This window comes from Anser cygnoides, chromosome 1, assembly GCF_040182565.1.
Source record: "Anser cygnoides isolate HZ-2024a breed goose chromosome 1, Taihu_goose_T2T_genome, whole genome shotgun sequence".
Classification (NCBI taxonomy): domain Eukaryota; kingdom Metazoa; phylum Chordata; class Aves; order Anseriformes; family Anatidae; genus Anser; species Anser cygnoides.
Window position 1 is genome coordinate 69,410,655 of NC_089873.1, and position 20,973 is coordinate 69,431,627.

Below are 20,973 nucleotides of genomic sequence, written 5' to 3' on the forward strand. Positions count from 1 at the left end.
CTACTATTTTATACAGGTTACTGTGGTGCAAGATTAATTTCTTCTGTGGATTTTTTTTTCTCTTTTGATGGATAATAAGCAAATCTGTCTCATCGCTATATTTAGTATTTGCTTTGGAGTTCTGAAGTGTTTTTGTTTGTTTATTTGTTTGTTTTTCCTTTCCCTATATATATATTTGCTATAGTAGAATGTGTTTTTAAAATGCAAGGATAACTCTATTTTAAATATTAAGGAATATTTTACAGTCCTTTCTTCACCATATAGAAGAAAAATTCTCATGGCATGTCAAAGAGAAACAACAGATGAAGGTAAAAGATAGGAAAACTGAGAGCTAGAGCTACTGGACAAAATGAAAGTTTGTTTTTCTCTTCTTTTCATTTGGTGGGAGTAGCTAAAATGGGAGCCTTTTTAGACCCTGATTTTTTATTATATTTTTTTTCACTGAAGATGGGCAAGAGAACAATTGAGATTTGCAAAATGTCCAGGAAATTAATTTTGGAGGAAGAAAGGAAGTTATTTATAGAGGAGGAAAGGTGGCATTAGTTAATGCAAGTTACCTTTGATCATTTTTTATTTATTTTTTGTCAAGATGGTTGAAAGTGAAAAATGAGAAAAAGAACAGCAGCTGGAACTATCAAATCTTCAGGAGCCATCAATCTGTTTCACTCTAGGACAAAAAGTAAGAAAATATCTGCATGTCTAACAGTACGAGAAGCTGATGAGGTGATGTAAATTTGAGGCAAAAGTCACCAAAAGAGAAAATTTGATGTCGCTTAGGAAGAGATGAGTTTTAGATAACTTTACAATAGTTATCCCCAACATCTATTGCATTAATATCATAAAACTTTCCTTTAAATTCATTTGAGTGAAACCCAGTATTCATGTTGTCATGCTAAATTGCGTAGTTTAAATATGGCAAATTTTGAAGTAGTTGGCCCTTTCATAATGTTAATAAAGAACCCATCATGAAGGAGAGTTGAGGATGCTTAGTAATGACTGGGGGAAAAAAGTCATTAAGATAATGTAATTCTTGTGGAAAAATTAATTGAGTTTCATCCATTATTTCCCAGCTACAGTTATCATATATAAAATTAAATTACACAGGACATAATCTATCTGCATGGATTTCTGTAAGTAAATATCAATACTTTTTTTTAGTTTTGGAAAATAAAATTGGAGTGAAAAATGGAACACACCCATAACAGATACATGTCTGTCTTAGTTTTTCAGTATTGAGTTACAGATGTGGAGAGAAGCAGATCCAGAGTACTTTTTCCTCTCTCACTCCATCTCTCTTTTAAATATTTTCATCACCTACTACACGAATTTAGAATAATAACATTTCAAAAATAAACTGTTTTTTTGTTGTTGTGGTGGTGTTTTTTTTTAAATTACATGCAGACAGTTGTGATTGAGTTCCTCTATTAGTCATTATGAGGGTCAAGTAGGTCATTCTCTGAGAAAATTGTACACTAGTGGCTTGTTTGTAATTGAAGAAAGCGTACGGAATCTGCTTACAAATGCAACATGCAACTCTTTTTTTTTCTTTTTTGACAGATCAAATCACTGTTGTGTTGTGGTTTTTTTGTTGTTGTTCATTCATTTGGTTGGTTGGTTGCTTGTTTTTTTGTCCATAGGCATAACAAGAAGAGCTATGGCATTTCTGTTATGAACTAGCTTTTACACCTTTGCAGCCTTATGGATTTTTCCTGCTGGAATGTATTTACAAGTGTACATAAGTAAGACAGTAATCTAAATTGGGAGTAACTTCATTTAAAGGAAGTAAACTTCCTTTACTTTTGGGTTAATTAAATGGTTAGAGAATTAAGCAAATAGAATTCGGTATAAAAGTTTTTTTCTGCTTGCTAGATCACAAGTACATTCAAGATAGAAGGGTTTTGCAAAGTAGTTAAAGTGCAAAATGGCATTCCCAAAGCACCCTATGATTTCTCTTCTGGACTATGGACAGAAATGAGTGATTTTTGATCCACTAATAACAAAAGGGATTTGGGGCTGGGTTTCAGAACTACTCATAAAGCTGCTAGAAATCTGACTCCATGTTTATAATGGACCCACCCCAGAATATATATTATTTGGAGTAAATGAGTCTGGCATTTAGGTCAGATATTCTTCATGTTTATTTAAGTTTATAACTCTGCCAATGCAGTCTGAGTCAGAATTGAAAGGACAACCCCGCATATCTGTTCTCTAAACGTGTCACTGTGGAATATGACAGAAGACATCGTCTTTAGCAAGAAAAAAGTTCTGTTACTTTCTCTATTTTTCGTCATTCAAACAAATGTTTAACTCATATGTGAAAGCCTGAGAAAGACCTAGTTTTCCCAAAAGATTTTTGTCTGAGATTTTTGTCTGGCATGTTTGTTGTCTTAATAAAACAATTCAAGTTTCACCTATTTTAGATTTAAAACTATGGTTCTACCATGTTAATCTCACTCTTGTTTTCAAACTACAATTTTCAAACCACCAATATCCCACTTTGTTCCTAGCAGGGAGGGCCTAGCAAAGTACAGCTCTTTCCATGACCACCCATAGTCTTGTCTTAAGAAATCCATTGGTGAAGCAGGCCCTTCACAAGAAACGATTCAACTATTGTGCCAGTCAGAAGAGAAGCCAACACAAGCTCAGCATATGAACTACCCAGACTCTGCTCCTGTTAAACCATGACTGATTTATACCTGCCTTTCCTCTGTAGTTTTGAATGATGAGTGTGCAATGGAACAGAGCTTTTTTGACAGTGAGCAACTTTTGTTAGATATTTTGTGTCATAAAGATGTGATCTGGCTTGAAGAGTGCTCAGCTGAAGCTCTTTGATCATTTGATGGCACACTAGTGCCACTGCCAATGGAGAACTGGGACAACTGTGGAATCTGGAGCTTGTCTTCCCTTTGCCTTCCCAGCAAGGGAAGATGAAGTGGGAAAATACTATCTATAAAGAAGGAAAAACAAACGAACAAGCAAAGCAAACAAACCAAAACGAGCCCAAACAAACAGACGGAACTAGGATCTGTAGTTGGAATTCAGGTAGCTGCCCTTTAAATTACCTCTAAGGGTTTGGCTGCTGATTGCTGCTATTCATGAGAAGTGGTTTTGTTTTTAGTTTTGAAAGATCCCAGGGCAACTGCTCTGCCCTGATTTTTCTTCTGTGAATTGCTAAAATATTCCTTTTTTTTTTCTCTTTTTTTTTTTTTCTGATGTTCTGTCTTGACCCTCTCCTCCTACTCACCCCTTTCAACATGTCTTTAGCTACTTTCAAAGGCATAGTGAGGAAGTAGTTTTCTCTCCGTGTTTCTTGTGGCCACAGCGGTACTACAAAGTGTCTTCCTTGAGTTTAGGCAGGGGTCAGCTGACAGGGTAGGTGAGTTGGCTGAAGGCCAATGTGCCAGAATTGCTAGCAGGGTACAAGGAGCAGATCAGGGCATCGTGACAAATTTATCGGACTTTTTTTTCAACTCATTGTGTACACTACTGGTACCCAGGTCCTGTTAAACAATTTCACAGCAATCAGTTTGGGTTCTTTCCCTGGCAGATGACTGCCAGGCTGAGCCTGTTTGATATGGAGACTACTGCTATGCATGATCTGATCTGCGTTGTTGTCTTCAGGGGTGCAGTGGGGCACAGCACAGGCAACTGCAACCTGTGCTATCTCGGCAGCTCAAAGGGGAGTGGAATTGAACAAATGCAAGTGTTCTCTCTGTTACCTTTGTAGCCTCTTACCTACCATCTGAGTTCCTCAGCCCAGTACTCTTTTCAGCTGCTGCTTACCTCAACAACCACTATTAGCTCTGACGTGGTCCCTGGTTAGGCAATGCACTGCTGAGGTGATTTATAAAGCCTGACATTTTACGAGACTGTCTATATTGCATTTCCATGCTTGAGATAGTGAAGATCCTTGTGCTGGGTCACAGCAGTTGAGCTAATAAGAACAACTCCTTTCTTTTTTTAAAGCATATTCCTTTTTGTGTCTGAAACGACCAAAATCTGTCGACCTTCAAGTTACAGTGATGCTTTATTCACAGAAAAGGGAAGAGCTTGATTACAGTTAGCATCCTGGTTTCTTGGACTGGTACTATGCTAAATATCTTTTTCTTTCCTGATTTTTAACAGACTGTTCAATTTACTGTTTTTGTCATTCTTAACTGAAACGTTAATATAGTCTTAGATCTATAGAGATGGGCTTTTAAATTGATAGTGTAAATTATGAGTCCTGTGTTAACAATATGGCACTTTGTCCTAGGAAAATGCCATTTAATGTCATTCATGTTTTGGCACTTGAATCTCACCTAACTAAATCCCATGTATATTTTACATCAGATATATTTTGGAGAGCTTAGTGTCAAGATCATTAATCATTCACATAGCGCTTACAATATGTGATGATTTGAGCATATAGTATTAACCACAGCAGTATTAAGCTTTCCAGTTGACCGTACCATCTGCCTTGAAGGATCAAATCAGATAACAAAAATCAGAGATTTGTTATGCAAGAACTGGTTGCTCACACATACAAGCACTGTTTTTCTTCCCAAAAGAGAAGTTATTTATTGCGAGGACAACAGTGTTTTCTCCTATCACAAGAGTGTGGTGTTGATAATGCCTGTAGAAAGACCCATATTTCTGGTCACATACTGTGAATAATCAAAATCTGAGAAACCATTTTATTCTAAGCCAGGTAAAACTACGATGGGAAATATAAATGCAACTGCATGGGGAATGCTCTGGGTTCATGTGTTCCACATATCTCAAGATCTCTTCTTTTTGCCTGCATTTTCATTTGCATCCTGTCGCTGGATTGCCTATGAGCTGTCAGGTAAACTTGCTGCCTAAAATACTGATAATACTACTGAAATTACCAATATGTAGATAAATACCCACACATTTATGCCCACTTTGTGTTTTCTGATTGTAACGTATTTTACCAACACAAAGGTTTCTGCTTAATTATAAGCTAAGAACTAAATGACATATACTGGGAAGATACCTTTTCCATACTTATTCATAATTGTATTCCTTGCATTTTCTTTAAAAGCCTCTCATACTGCCAATATGTTTTCTGAGTAACTGAAATATTTCTTTAGTAATAAGCTTACAGCTGCTCAGAGGTTATCCAAAAGCTGTCCACCCACCAGCAGTAACTTATGACTGAGCCTGGTAAATAGATTGGCTTTGGTCTGGAGTAGCTACCATAAACTGGAATATCTGGAATATCACTAAGTAATCTGAGCTGGAAAATTAGAGAGGTTGCAGCTGTGTGATGGGAGAGACGGACAGACTGTTATTATAAGAATACTGCTCCTTATTCTGCCCTTACTGCTGCAGGAAATGCTCCTGGTTCCTCTGTAGTAATACGCTTTATGAAATACCCTTAGAAATAAACAGTTCTAGCCAGCATCAGCACTCCTATTTAGGGGTTAAAATCGATAGGAGTGTACTAGCTGGAATCCAGTTTCTATACATTACTCTGGAAATTGGAAGGACTAGACTTTGTTTCAGTTTAAATTGAGTTAAAGCAGATTAAGGCGTAAGGTTTTTTTTCCACCAGAATGTAAAATATTAAAGATAGGCAATTTTGCATTGTCCTTGTATTATTTGATTTATTTTTCCTGATTCAATATGAAGCTGAATTCTAAGAATGCCTGTTGTTTTACTGCTTTAGCACTCTGATTTAGCCAAGAGAATACTGAGAATGTAATATGTTTCTGTGTCTGCTTATAGTCCAGATTTCATTTAGTATTTATTTGTTTTCTTTGCTATAGCAGAGGTATTCATATTTATGACCATTTTGTTTTTCAGCACCTCCCAGATGGTTCTGCCCCAAGTGCACATGCTGAATTTTATCTTCTGCCGGACCCCGATGAGGTCAGTCGAAGGAAAACAAGAACAGTTCCAAAAAGCACTGACCCTACTTACAATGAAATTGTGAGTACTGTTCACTTTCTTCCATCATTTTTTATGGGCTTGATTTTTGTTATCTACTCTTGAAATATCATAACAATACAGCATTTAGAGCTGTTACAATGAGTACTGTCAAACAGAAGGAACATATCAGAAGCAGAACCATAAATGGAGACAATCTTCTCTTTTGCTTCTTTCTCAGAAGGGAGACAGTCTCTTTATGTCTTTCTCTTTAGGAAAGTGTTTGGATTATTCACGCTGTTTGGTCTTATACCATAATCACTGTTAAATGTTAGCCAAATGAGCCCCGGCATATTTGCACCAAACCTAGACCATTTTAAATTCAGCCTTCTATAATAGCATAAAAAGTACTAATTGAACAGATGCTGTTATTCAAATTCGCATTTGAAAATGGACAACCAAATTGGCTGTCACTGTCCAAAATGGTAGCACAATAATAAATAGCCCAGTTCTTTTTATGTCAAAATCTAGCAATTCACAGCCATATATAATTATTTCACTTACCACTGAAATGCTTACGCCTCTGGAGTTAAATAGAGAAATATTTGGATGGAGAAATGTTTACCACAAAATGAGAAACAGCATAAACTATATTCTTTTGTAAAGGGAGATGAGATTCAAACAGTAGGTGGGATTGGAGATGGTAAGTATTACATATAGCAAATCTCCTGAAGATCTCAAGGCAATTTACAAATGTACTTTGAGCAAGTTTCAAAGCAGAAGGCATAGAAAATATTATCACTCCACCCTGTTTCATAGATAAGACACGATGAAATATAAATTAGTCAGCTGAGACTAAGAGTCCTTATCTCCTAGTTACCCAGTCCTGGGATTTTGATTTTTTTCTCTTTTCCCACTGATTTTAAAGTTACCTACTTACATTGATGACTTCCAGCACTGCTGTACTCAAGTAGTACTGCTGCTAACAACAGAGATAGATTTCTCTCCCTATAGTGTTGCAGTGGAACAAAAAGATAATAGGGGTTATTTTTTTGGTTATATTATTTTTTTCTTTTTTTTTTTTCAATCAAAGAAAAAAATGAGGCTAATTGACCCGGCCAAAGTAATTTCTTTACATTTGAAAGTTATTTAAAAAATAAATATGTTTATATATTAACATTCATTTTAAAATATCTAAAATGAGCTATGGACAAGAACCATCCAGCAACATTGTTAGGCAATTTTGTTTCTAATCATTACTAGACCTATTTGAATACAAGAAAATCCAAAATCCTGGCTGCGGTCACACAGTATTCACTGGGAGGGGGTTTAATTGTGGTTAAGGATCATCCTACTGCTATTAGGGAAAATCCATGCAAACTTTTTAATATCCTTTACTCAAAACTTACAGCCTTCTTCACAGATGCTCAATCTTTTTCACGAGAAACTGCTAATCGCAGTGGGGACATATGGCTTCACTGAACTTGGACATTTCAAACCCGAAGCTTGTGCTGTTAGCAGCTCTGTTCCTCCATATGCGATATCATTCTGCATGCATTTTCTGTCCAAGGCTGGTAGACTGAGGCAGAAGAAGCCCCAGGGAAGAAAAACAACTAAAAATATGTCAGCTGTCTTTTAAGTTAGTTACTGTCCAAAGTGCTGTGTACAGAAATGTACTAGCCTTTTTTATGAGTTCATAAGTTTTTATTAAAGCCAAATGGCTGGAAGGAAACTGTATATTAATTTCTCTCCATGTTCAAGACAGAAAATTCTGAAATGTGCTTCTCTTGGGTATTTTTGTTTTTAGTTTTGTACTTTTATTGCTTAAGACTGCCTACAGCAAATTATCAACCTTGCAAAAGCGCATTTTATTTTTGATTTTTACTCATATGTGTGAGAGTAAAATGTGAAGGTCCAGGAGGACCAACAGTAGAATGAATTGTGCTGAATGTTTTGGAGTTGCTTTTAACAAGCACTCCTTTTTTCTCTTGTTCCTCTATTTGCATTTCAGCGTTTGTTGCATCCGCACTGGTGTAACATTGCATTAAAAATGATGATTGTGAAGAAAAGAAAGAACACAGAAAAAATGGGTGCAGGGTAATGAAAAAAAAAAAAAAAGAATAAAAGAATATACCAGCCTTATAGGCCACTATTGGGAATAAATAATCACTTGGGCGGTTCCAGAATAGTTTCATGAAAAGTAAGAAAACTTGATTTAAAATGAATCTGAACGATTTAAGTTTAAATTCTCACCATGAAAAGTGGCAATGAGCTGCAGTGGTTTCTTGCTCGTATGTGTCGCATTTGCCATGAGGCATGCTACAAGCCCTCACTCTCACTGTCCTCTGTCTCTGGAGTGCCTGCATGCATGCACACCCCCAAAATGAGTAAACCTCCATGGCAAGACCATGTGTGCTTTGCCAGAACAAGAGGGAATTCCCTCCATCCTGCCTATGAAGCTTGGGCGTGGGGGAAACATGAGTAAATACCCCTGGGATGTACCAGTCCATGGGTATTACTGCAGCTGCCTTCAGAGCAGAGGGGCTGCTGGCCTGCGGTGACATGAATTGCCCCGGGAAGCCTGATGGAGGGGGAGGAGGGGACCTGCGCCAGGAGCCACTGCAGCTCCCGCCAGCATTGTGCGTCAAAGCTAATTTGGTCAATTAAGAGCAAATCTAGGAAGTGTGCCATGGCTACCTAAGGAGAAGCAACTGTCCCTCATTTGTGATTAAAATGTCATTAGACTCCTGTAGGTCAACAGTGCTTCTCTTTCTGGAGCCAAAAATACTTGAATTCCAGTCCTGGCTGTCATGCCAATTTGCTGCATGGCCATGTATAACTCACCTCCATTTGATCTGACTGTATAAATAGGAGGCCAATATTATTACTAAATGTAGATTTCAGGATATAACTGCCTTCAGTTTGAAATTCTGGCAGGTGGTATGTGTTTTATCCACATACTAATTCAGCTGTCTACAGTCTTTCTTCTGTCCCCACATCCTGATGATATTGAAAATTCAGCTGGAGCAAGGTCATTTTAGAAACTGTTTATTGGGATCAGATGAAAGGCACCCACCTTACACATCAAGGTGTGGCATTGCTCAAAACTTAAAGCCTCTTTCTGTCCATAGATACAAAGTTGTTCATTACCACAGTTCATGCCTGTTGTGACTTAAAGCAAAAGCTGAAGATGATAACTTTCATATATTGGCAAAGAAATGGCATGTTTATACACTAGAATTAGTGTCACTTAAATAATCAAATCATAGATTTATTCTAAAGTATGTAATTGCTTACTGTAAAGCTGGTTTCCTGCTTACAGGAAAGCTGGAATTTTTTATTCATATGCAATTTGGTGAAATAGGCACAGTAAACATAAAAACTGAAAAGCACCTAGCACAACTGTCATGACAGCTGTTCCAAACTATAACTTCCAAAGTTTTCTAAATGGACAAGTACATGCTGCCTGCTAGCACCTCTCCAGTAAAAGCCAGATAAAAAGAGTGAGGGGCAGTTTTTCTATCCTCAAACCCATGGCCATCCATCCTTGCTACACTGACTAGACCAAGGAGCCTGTCCTGGTGTCGTGCCTGTCGTTGCCTGCTGTGCCACCCCAGCAGCTCGCAGCACAGACCAGAGCATTCTGTGGTCTCACAGGGACAGCCCATGCCACGTAGGCCTGTCAGGGAGAACCAGAAATTTCATGCCTCCTGGGTCCACCTGTGAGGTTCAGAACCACCTTTTTGTTGCCACTCCGCAAGAGGAGCATTGCTGTGGCTGAGCCTTTACAAACTCTGTCCCTGGTTGAAGGATGTCTCCCATGGCCATTTCTACTTCTTATAATTGAAAGTAAAGAGAGGACTCTGCAGTCCAGCCCGCAGAGATCCCGGGGGGGCTCAGTCTGACATTCCTCCTCCTCAGCAGTGCCATGTGTATAGACTGCATTCAGACTGCATAGTAAATCCAAGCAGGTTGCATGGCAAGCTCATTGTAGGCAGTTCCACTTTCCCGTTCTCATGAAGTGACAGTATGTTACTGCATTTGCTTTTTAAGCTGCACAGTGAGATTAAAATTTAAAACGTTTTCCATTGCAACTAAAATAGCAAAAACATTTGAAACATTTCCCTCCATACGAATTTTAGATTAAATGTACTTCTCTTAACAAAGCTTTCCTTTGAGGCCTGAAACTAGCTGACAGCACTCTTTCACATTATATCAACCTATATGCAGTTCACACAGCAGTTTTTGATTAATGTGGAGCCTGAAACAGGAGTCTGTTCTGAATGCAGCTCCTTCTTGTTGGCCTATCACTCCAGATTTTTTTTTTTAATTCAGAAAATACATCATTACCATTTCATAACGAACCTCAGCGCATTCTCAGCGTTATCAAGGTAATTTCAAAGATATTTTTAAAACTTAGTAATTTTCTAAAGAGATGCTAAGCAAGCTGTCTCATTTAATTTGAGAAGCATTAACACTTCCTGACTAATGGAAACATCCAAATTGAGTAGTTTTCACTTGCTGAATTGGGTCCATTCTTAATGATGTTCCACACCCACAACATCTACGGAGTAGGCTGAGCTTTCTATCACGTCAACATTTTGATGAGTCCATTAAAAAATGCAAATATATTTTATAATGGGCATACTTGGATAAAATTAGCATCCAGAATCATGCATACAACCATTTGTATTGCAACAGTAAATCTTATAAAGACAATTTTCAAAGGAAAATTATTGTCTCTTTTATGATGCAGGTTTCTTGGATCCAGAACAGTTATGAAATTTCATGGTAGTTTCAGAAGAAAATTTGTTTTTGCTTTGGCATGTTCTTTCTTAATTTTGGTGTGCAGCATGAGATTTAATCACAAGTACAGTACCGAGAAACAATATTCTGAGGTACTGTACATTGATGTGATACACCTTTATGAGGTGTATCAGTGCAACATATAATAAAAATTATATACCTTGTTGCAAACAAAAATTTTGACATTAAAACAGTTTTCTTGTTGATTTTTTTTTTTAGAAGACTAACACCGTTTTTCAAAGCATTTGCTATGGGAAGATATTTAAAAATTATAATAAACTACACTTTTCCATAATTACCTATCTTATGGTTTCATACCACTGTCCATGATAAGTACCCTTTATCTGAATCTCTCCTCTTGAAAATCAACAGTGTTATCTTTCCCTGCTGAGCTTCATGGAGTATCTGATATATCTTCACATTTGAGTTCAAAACTCTGCTCAAGTTAGAGTTTCAATTTTCACATGGAAAATTATGTGTACCTATTTTTTTCTCAAGCTTTGCAACACGGGTTTCAAATTTATTTACGAATACTTGATAATCAGATTTCACAAGCCTAAGCTGGCAGAATCTCCTTTATATAAACTATATAAGGTCAAATGTATTTTTGAGATATATTCACGAACTTGAATTTGGCTCACAGATAGTGGTTGATAATTCTGGAGGGCAGTTTAAAGTAATTATTGGAAAGTTATCATCATCATCCGGAATGCTGTACTGTTGTAAGTGTATTGTCTGACAAATAGATCACAGATTCACATGCTTTTTTTTCTGTTAAACTTTATATTATTTCAGGTTGTGTATAACAAAGTCATGGAGCTCAAAAGCCATATACTGAAGCTTGTTGTGAAAAGCAAAGGAACATTTGTGGGAGCTGTTAACATTCAACTAAGCAGTGTCCAGTTAAATGAAGAAAAGTGGTATCCACTGGGAAACAGTGTAATTTAAAAGTTGTCTAAGACAATTCAATTATTTATCCACTAATGTTTCTTCATTCCATTCTCCATAGTACACTTTTTTCTCAGTTGCCCTTGAGAATATGCATCATCTGCTCCTCTTACATTTATAATCATAAGGCTATTGTCTTAAAATTGCTACCTTCTTCTTACAACAGATTCCTTCTTGTGTGAGTTTAAGAAATCACGTGCTGTAGCAAGCAACTTGTAGCTGCATGCAGGTATTCTTATGATAGCAATAAAGATTTTAGTTTTATTCATATGAAATAGTACACTAAAATTCTGAATTTAGTACACATCAAGCATAGGTCAGAGCATAGTTTTTTGCCTGCTAATTCCACCAAGTGTATTGAAACAATGCTGATAATGGTGCAATTTATCATTGACCTCTGTGAGCCACTGCATATGACAATTTACCAGAGAGGTTCATGGGATGGTTTTCTGGGTGCAAATACATTTCAGAAGTCTAGCAGATTTCATGTTAAATCTTACAAAATCCATACATTTAAAAACAAACAAAAATAATTAAAAAAGAAATAGCAACTTTGCACTTTAGACATTTTGTGCAGTATATGTTGGTGTGCTTTTAAGTGTTTATATAATGCAACTTTAAATCCAGGATATTAATTTGTCAATAAGATACTTCCAACATTTCTTTTATTCTGATATCGGAGAAGCAGATACAACTGGTTGATTTTGGGAAGAAAGGAGGAGGGAGGGGCTAATCACAAATAAATAAAGCATTGAATATAATCTTTCAGTGTTGTATCTATTTAAGAGCATTCTATAAAGAGTCTTTTCTCACTTGTCTTACCCCATTGCATTCTTATGCTGTATAAAGGAGTCAATACATGCATTGACCTTAGGGCTATATATACATATAACCAATGAATGTAAGTGCTACCTTTGAGTTCACTGGGGCTAATTATGGGCTCTGTTCTTCAAAGCATTTGTACCTAACACAAAGAAGCATTTAAGCACATCTTTAAACATTTAGCATGTGAGCAGCCCTAATGAACTGTCCATTACAGCCAGCCTCTTACACACACACGCACAGAGTTGAGCATGTATATAAACCTTTCCAGAAGCAAGAGCACATTTTTAAGGCACAAGAGACACCTTGATTTGTGATCTGCTCCGCTGTAAAATTTTAAGTTACCAGATACTGAGTAGGTCTGACATTTGTTCTACCAGGTAGAAAAGTGGTCAACAGAGGGATAATAATGCCAGAAGCTGAAGATAATTGCCTTCTTCTCCCAAAGGACACTCACAAATCAGACTTCAGATGGTAATGTTGTATAAAGCTCCTGAAGTGGGACTAGGAGTGCTGTTTAGGAATCTAAATAAGCTGGAGTATTTCTCAGCATCAAACCAATTGACTATGTCACTTGGTCAGTTTGTGCCTGAGAATATATATACCAGATTGCCTTGGGAAATTAAACTCCTCCTTAGTAAGGGGAAGTGAAGGGAACTGTGCTTGAATATTATTATTATTAGGATTCTTCAGAGCTGAAAAAAGCTATAAAATATTTATCACATGAAGGAGACATTGGCTAGCATACAGATATGATCACTACAAAAATCAGTAAGTATAATATTTTAGATTATAGGCTTTCCTGAGTAAAGAATCAAGTGACTTGTCACTCAGGAACAGAAAACACATTGTGCCCAGCTTACAACGTTATCAAATTACCTGACCTTACAGTTCAATATTGATTTTAGATTCTTAGTCTACTGTCTCGATTTCCTCATTATAACTCTAATGCAATTTTCTAACAGTGCTATTTCCTGTGACATTTTCTAATCATTGTTTACAGCAACCGTGATTTTCCATCTTAGAGCAACATTAAATAAGATAGCATTAAAATGGCAATAAAAATGTAGCATTAAAAATAGAATATTATCAGAACAGTCTGCAAACATAAGCAATACTGTTGGTATTAAAGAAAGAAATCTATCAATAAAACATCCATTGGAAAAAAAAAAAGACATAGTAACAAATCTGCAATTAGCTGGGTAGATACAGTCCCGGGGAAGCTCAATAATACTTCAGTTTTGTAAGAAAGGTAGAAAAATTACGTCTTATGGGCAAGATCTACAGTGATAGCTCTGTCAGATAAAATGTTGCCCTCAGAGATCTTAAATCACACAATCAGTCCTTGCCTCCCCTAAATTTCTTCTCCTAATCCACCTCAAAACATGCTGATTCCTACTTGCTGAGTTTGCAGTAAGATGTATCCTGAGCTCCCTGCTGCTACAAGGAACATAGGCCCTTTACAAATCAGCCTGTGAATTATTTGTCTTTCTTTAGCAGCAGGAGGTTCAGTATCAGGCTGAGAAAAGGTACAAATATTAGCATCTAAGTTTTTATCATTTTAAGAGCTGATTTTTCTCAAAACTGTTTTTCCAGATAGCAAAATTACAGTGGACTTTAAGGATGTATAGCCCAATCAGAAACTGCCATTATTATAAATTTAAAGGGACTTTACATTGTATGTATTGTTTCCCCAGAAAGATGATTGTACAATGTTAAAAGTTTTTGTTCAATACAAATAAAAATTTCTGTGTAACATGCTCACAATTTTGTAGCCTAAGATCAAAAATATTAAACTATTATTCTCAGTAATTAATCAAAATGTTGTAATTAGCTGCAAATGAAATTATTAATTGAATTCAACAAAATGTCCAAAAAAGTTCAGTCTTTATGAATTATTTCTAAATAATGGTGGGGCTAACTTCAGTAGCTATTACTTATTCAGGATAGCATTTACACAAGAAGTCCCATTAGCTTAATAAAGTCACTGAGAACATGCCACTCTGGAAATCAGACTACTGGGTTGTTGCAAGCCTACAGATGTTGCTTTATTGAGCAGGGTCCACCAGAATGACAACTATTGATCCACCAGAATGACAACTAATGCGGAGCATCATTAGTAGTACCAGACATAAACAAACAGCGATGCAGGTTCAAGTTTGCCACCATTTTTGGAAAACAGAGGAACGTTACAGTAACCTGTAAATATAATGACACTTGGTTAGTGTATTAACCATAAATGAAAATATTATGATAGGGCTGTTCTATGATCTACTATGCAAGTGCATCATAATTAAGGAACCTCAAATTAACTCTTTAAAATAAACTGTGTGTTCATCTGGTGAGTAGAACCATTTGAAGAAGCTGTTCTTAACTTGAAACTTACCTCCTCTTAAAACAAAAAATTCCTCTCCCCCAAACCCAAAGCCTTACATTGCTTCATAAAAATGTAATGTCTGCATTATTTCATAATAATAATGTCAGTTTTGATAAAAAATACTCTATTTTATCTATGTAAATACAAGTTGACTTATTTAAGTGTCTGTTATGATTAATAATCCATGTTCAGAACTGCAGTTCTCACAGTCCTTCTTTAGGTGTTTCTGGATGTGCATGCAATCTTTGCGACCTTCGTTTGGTTTTTGGATTTTCTTGATTCTTTTATCCAACATGAAAGTTGACTTTGCACCTAAGGTTCAGCTTCTGGGCAGCAGATATTAAAGCTGAGCCCAGGCAACATGCATTTGTGATCAATCTTTAGAGCATCCACTCATATGCGGAAGACTTTTTTTATTTGCTATGAAGAAACTCACTTCATGGACTAAGACTCATTTCCAAGGACTGTGTTCATGGTCCCAAGCTACAGAATATACTACCAAGAGTCCTGAGAGATGGATAACTTTTTTTTATTGAAATTGTTCCAATTCATATGAAATAATTAACTGTTAATTGATCAAGAGGTAGCTAGAGACAATGGAATTTCTGTCCTGTATTGGTGTTCTACACAACAGAGTCACTAGGAGAGGGACCGTAACCCAGGACTCCCTCCTTTAGCCTTTAATCTCCCAGCTACAGAATTGTTCCCCTCTTTGAGTATACCTACTTAATCACTGCATGAAATATGGAATACTGTTACAGGTGGGCAGCAAGCATCCTTCCCCATGTGATCTACAGCTGAGTGGTGAAGCTGCTGCTAGGGAAGGGAGAAAAGTGATTATATAGGTTTGAATCCTTTCAAGAGGAAGAACGGGAGGGTTGCAATGGCCCAACTTTGTCCCATAGCCTGTCAAGGAAAGAAAAGATGTAAGCACTGCTCAGCTTTTAGAAGCAACTTGCCCTCAGGGGAACCCTCAGGGATATGAATCCTAGCAAAGGAGGGGGCATTCCTCTAGTGCAGCAAGAAGCACCAGAGCTATGCAGAGGAGCAAGATTTATTCATAACTCACTACTTATAGTTTAGATCGTTGTTTCCTAAGAACTGTAGACTGTTTTGAATCACCTTGTAAGATGTTACTTTCCCCTTTCACTATTTAGGGAGCTTAGGTACCTAAAGCAAAGCCATGGTTCCAGACCTGGAATACAGAGGGTTCAATGTTAAGTATCATAATAAATTTTTAAATTATCTGTTGGCTTATCACTTAGCAGCATTTTATTTATGCCTATGGGCATCCTAATGGCATATTACAATTTTACATTGCAGTAGGTAAGGGCTAGGGTGATTTGGCACTGTTTCTACAGTGCCATTTCTTAATATTTTAAATTACTTGATTCAAAATCTTTCCTGTAGAATCTGCATGCTCTTACTTTTCCAAAATTTAAATTCCCATTTATGACCCAAATTAAACCATAGAGACATATGAGAGACACAATAATTCCACCTATATATATATATATATATTTTACAACATGCAAGCTTTAGCATCTGCCATTCAAATTTGTCTCAAAAATTGGGTAATGTTTCCTCATTTTTCTGAAATACCCTAATAAAAGTAGAAAGTAATCAGTGTAAAGATTTATGTTGGAGAAAAGCAAGTGTTCTTTAAGGTAATGTCTTTGTTCTTGTGTAACTCCTAAACCTCAATTAAGAATCACAAGCAGCTTTATGACTACAGAACCTGGAGAGAAATAGCCATTAAAAGTCCTGCTAAGCTTAATTAAAAAAGCCACAGTGCCCACTTCCAGCTCCAGTTTTTGCCTTCACATCTACATTCAATAATAAAAGTTGATTCTGTTTGTTTTGTTCAGAAATACCTTTGGAAATCCAGTGTAGTAACAGCCATTTTACATAAGCCTTTCTCCTTGGCCTACTGACTTCTGTGCCTGCTCTTCATGCGCAGCCTACCCATCACATAAGTCTCCACGAACTACACTGGTACAACAGAAGAAACACTACCAAGAAAAATACCATACATATTTTGCTTAATTTAAATTCTTCTGCTCTCTGAAAATTGCAGGTAATCTGAGGGGTTTGTGGTTTTTTGTTTTGTTTAGTTTCATTTTAATTTGGCTTCTTTGGGTTTGGAGCCAAACTGTTGATTTTATGGAAATTCTGACTTACCGCTCTTCCTGTTTTCTATCTGAATGAGTTAAAATACTGCCTGAGCAGTTTCTATTTAGAATGGAATACTCCAGTAGGAATTATTAACAGTCATTAATAGTCTTTTGATTTCTGTAGTGTGAGTTTGCATTCAGAGACTACAATGACTTGAAAATACAGAGTGCAACTTTTAACCTATGGTTATAAAATTCTCTTGTAGGAAATAAACATAATGCTGTGCTCCATCAATACTACAGTAAGGATAAAACCCTAGATTGTTGTAGATTATTTTGAGCTATTATTGGTGGCTCACTTCTTAAAATATTACCTTTACTCAGGCTCAGCAGTGGTAAAGTGTATTGGCCAAGGAATTCATTTGCAACCAGAGATATCTCGTCTTCCACACAGAAGCGTATCAAAGCCAGTTCTGGAACTTGGACAGTAAAAGAAAAAGTTTCATCCCATCTAGGACTCAAAGCTAATGAAAAGAGAAGATACACAGTATCAAAATACCATTTCATTTACTCCATTTCATAGCTGAGTTGTATCTGCTATCAGCATTCTGAGCTGGTAAAATGCTTTCTTTTTCCCCAGATTTCTGTGCCCATTTAAATAAATGATGAGATTCCTACTGACTGAAGTGATATAGGTCAGAAGGAAGTGCTTAGAATGAAGCAAACACAGACAGCTTGGGACTTGTCTATAGCACACACGCCATCCCCTTCTAGGGATTTATCATTTATTACCTACATAATAGTGTAAATTAAAAGGCTGAGAAAGTTGCCACTGCCCCTTTAAAGAGAGCAAAATAGGAGAGTAATACTCAGGTTCAAAATCTCTGCTCAACTTAAACTTTCCAATAGCCATACCAATTTAATGTTTTTGCCAGTTTCTCTCTTTACAGCATTGGAAATGAGGCAGGAGCTGAATGAATTAAGGTAGAAAAGTGATCACATGACTAAAAACAAAATACAAAAGGGGATGTGGAACAGGAGGAGGACACTTTGCCTTGAACAGTGTTCATACAGAGAGAGAATGGATTTAGGGACCAATTTAAAATGGTGGCAGTCTACAAAAAGAAGAAAGGAAAAATAGGAGAGATAGACACAAAAGAAGGAAGATCACAGAGAACCTTTAGGCTGAGAATTCAAGAAGATCTATATGATAAAGGTAAGGGAATGCTTGAAGACAAACGCCAAGATTGCACGCTTCACCTGTTAAGCAGTTAAGGGAGGAGTCCTAATAGAAACCTCATATAAGCTAAATGATGAAACTGCAGACATTTCTTCACAAAAAGTCCCTTACACGTACCATGGTAAAGGTTTGGGCTCAGAGAGATTTAATTTTCTTCATAGCAGCTCTTATGGTGATATGTTTTGGCTCTGAGACCAAAAACATTGATGACACACTGATGCTTCAGTTGTTGCTGAGCAGTGCTTACACAGTCAAGGACTTTTCTGTTTCTCACACTGCCCCTCCAGCAAGTAGGCTGAGGGTGCAAAAGAGGTTGGGAGAGGGCATGGGCAGGACAGCTGACCCCAAGCAACCAAAGGGATATCCCATAGCATATGATGGTGTGCTCAGCAATAAAAGCTGGCAGAAAGAAGGAGGAAGGTCATTCGAATTTATGGCATTTGTCTTCCCAAGTAACTGTTCTGCACAATGAAGACTTGCACTCCTGGAAATGTCTGAACACCTACCTGTCGATGGGAAGGACTGAATGAATTCCTTGTTTTGCTTTGCTTACACGCAGAGCTTTGCTTTACCTATTAAACTGTCTTTCTCTAAGCCCACAAGTTTTACCTTTCCAATTCTCTCCCACATCCCACTGTGGGTGGGGAGAATGTAAGGCGGAACAGCAAACATGGTGCTTAGCTGCCTACTGGGACCAACCCGCAACAGTGGGTAAACACAGTGCGTATTCCATCTTCCTTCAGGAGAGTGCTACTAATGGAGAGCTTACGCTTCCTTAACTTACTGTTCAACAAAAATGGCACATAGCTTGAACTTCTGCTAGAGATTTTGTGCCAGAAGATCCTCATCTAGAGAGAAATAATTGCAGACTCTGTAAGAACATAACAGCTTCTTGGGAAGGAAAAATGGTCATTCCATATAAAATATTATTGTCCTTTGTTCACAGTTAAGAGACAGACTGATGCTCACCATTGCTTTTTATGACACTAGATTTTCTTTTCACTTGATCATCTGGCACACCGTAAATTTCTATCTGCACTAAAGGGTCAGCCTTGTTAGTCTTCGACAGGTTACTGGGTGGTAACTGATGACCACTGATGAGCTGGAAAATTAAATTTGTAATGTATTGAAATAACTGTAAGGATTAACTTTACATGATAGCCATATAGTAGCCATCACAGCAAAAACTGTTCCATAAGAAACTACTATAAGAAGCATATATCAGCCATAACGAAACTGTTACAAAAATACACATTAAACACAATGAAATTAAGAATATGGCACTTCCTATTTAATTTAATTCTTGGCTAATTTGATATCATTGTGTTTTACATAATAATTTTCAGATTTCAGCATTTTCACTCAATGCTGCCTGTAAACGTGGTATTTAGTTACCATAAAAAAAAAAAAAGGAGGAATCAGTGGTGATTTTTTGCAATATCTGAGATCAAGCTCATGAATTTCTATTAAAGCTGTGTCTACTGGACTAGCACTAACACTCAGGGTGACATCAGCGGTGTTGCAGGGTATGTAGCAGCGTTCTTCACCTATGTTCCTGCTCTTTCACAGGAATACGTAAAAGCTCAGCCTTTAGTAGGCTCCCTGATGTTATTCTCCTTAATTTAGTTAGTTACCTGGAAATTTTGCCTCAGAGTGCCCTGTAATCTGGCACCCAGCCTAAGAAAGGACTTATGAAAGTCACAACTTTGTCTGCCATCTATCGGGACACCTGGGAGAGAATAACCATCTGTACAGTGTTTGCTTTTTAGAAATCAATGCTGAAATTTATCAAGAGAGATATATAAATCCGCAAGCCTAGGTAAGAGATGTGATGCTTTGATCCAGATCTCAGGACTAAACATCAAAGCTCAGTATACAGATTCTTATCCCCCTGTCATCCACCAAAAAGTCAAAAACCAAAAACTCCACCTTTTGCTTAGGTACTTTCTGTAACATCTTGGTCCAAGAAAAGTTCTAGCCTGAAACACTGAGGAGCAGTGGCTTAGCAAACCCAGGTGCTGTCCCCTTACTTCCTGGAAAATAGCTATTACCCTCAGTAGAAAGCTTTTCAAGATGAAAGCAAAGACAAACAGCCCATTTAGAACCAGGGGAAGTCCTTTGACATGTCCTGAACATCATCAGTAAAATCCAGCTGTATTGGACAAGTTCTATTTCACACTTTTACCCCTTTGCTAGACCCAGCCTAAGCCTCTGAGAGGATGCAAAGAGAATGCTGTTTTCAGCCATTTGTGACCCAAATCCATAGATACAATCCATTTGTGAGGCCCAAGGTGAAACAGACATACAGAGAGAGTAGAAAAATAATATGGTATGCTTAGAAATCTCCATTTTAAATACCGTGCATATTCATATTTCTTCTTCAAAGGCTATATATAATCTTTGTGATGGGAACTGTGGCACATCAGGTAAGAATGGTATTGAATTAAGTAAAATCAAGCCCTGTGTGTTTTTGGTCTTCATTCATGTTCTCTAAATTCAGCTAGTCAGCCTGAGAAACTTTAACCCCTAGATTTTTATATCTTTGACCTCTAAATATAAATTTCTCCATTCATCAAGTTCATCATCTTTAGCAGAAACTGTTTTTCCTTTGACTCCCACTCCTGATTATTATTTTTTATTTTTTGTTGTCTTCAAGCATTTCCTGTTTTTTGCAGCTCACTCTGTGAGTAGGGCTCTCTGAGCCCCACAGTCCCACAGCTGGTGGGATGCCACTGCTGCTTTGCATCCTGCACTATCCACCCTGTCATCCCAGTCTATGCCATCAGTCTAAA

At 37.2% G+C, this 20,973-nt stretch overlaps 2 protein-coding genes across 12 annotated transcripts in view; one reads left to right on the forward strand and one right to left on the reverse strand.

The window, feature by feature from the left end:
* The window catches only part of PIK3C2G (phosphatidylinositol-4-phosphate 3-kinase catalytic subunit type 2 gamma), a 213,065-nt gene extending 198,585 nt beyond the window's left edge, over window positions 1–14,480 (forward strand). For 4 of the 5 annotated variants that reach the window (XM_013172899.3, XM_066999226.1, XM_013172900.3 and 1 more), the window contains 2 exons: window positions 5,812–5,937; window positions 11,476–14,480. In XM_013172899.3, the coding sequence (XP_013028353.2) occupies window positions 5,812–5,937; window positions 11,476–11,628 (279 nt within the window). In that variant the 3' untranslated portion in view covers window positions 11,629–14,480. The remainder of the gene's footprint in view (window positions 1–5,811; window positions 5,938–11,475) is intronic. The other variant, XR_010832254.1, reaches the window with a different exon arrangement.
* PLCZ1 (phospholipase C zeta 1) overlaps window positions 14,474–20,973 on the reverse strand; it is a 53,221-nt gene continuing 46,721 nt past the window's right edge. For 2 of the 7 annotated variants that reach the window (XM_048048583.2, XM_048048584.2), the window contains 3 exons: window positions 19,151–19,283; window positions 17,316–17,465; window positions 14,474–14,649 (listed from right to left, as the gene is read on the reverse strand). In XM_048048583.2, coding sequence (XP_047904540.1) covers window positions 14,567–14,649; window positions 17,316–17,465; window positions 19,151–19,283 — 366 coding nt within the window. In that variant the 3' untranslated portion in view covers window positions 14,474–14,566. Of the gene's footprint in view, window positions 14,650–16,719; window positions 16,840–17,315; window positions 17,466–19,150; window positions 19,284–20,973 lie in introns of those variants that run through there. The other 5 variants (XM_048048587.2, XM_048048588.2, XM_048048585.2 and 2 more) reach the window with 5 other exon arrangements.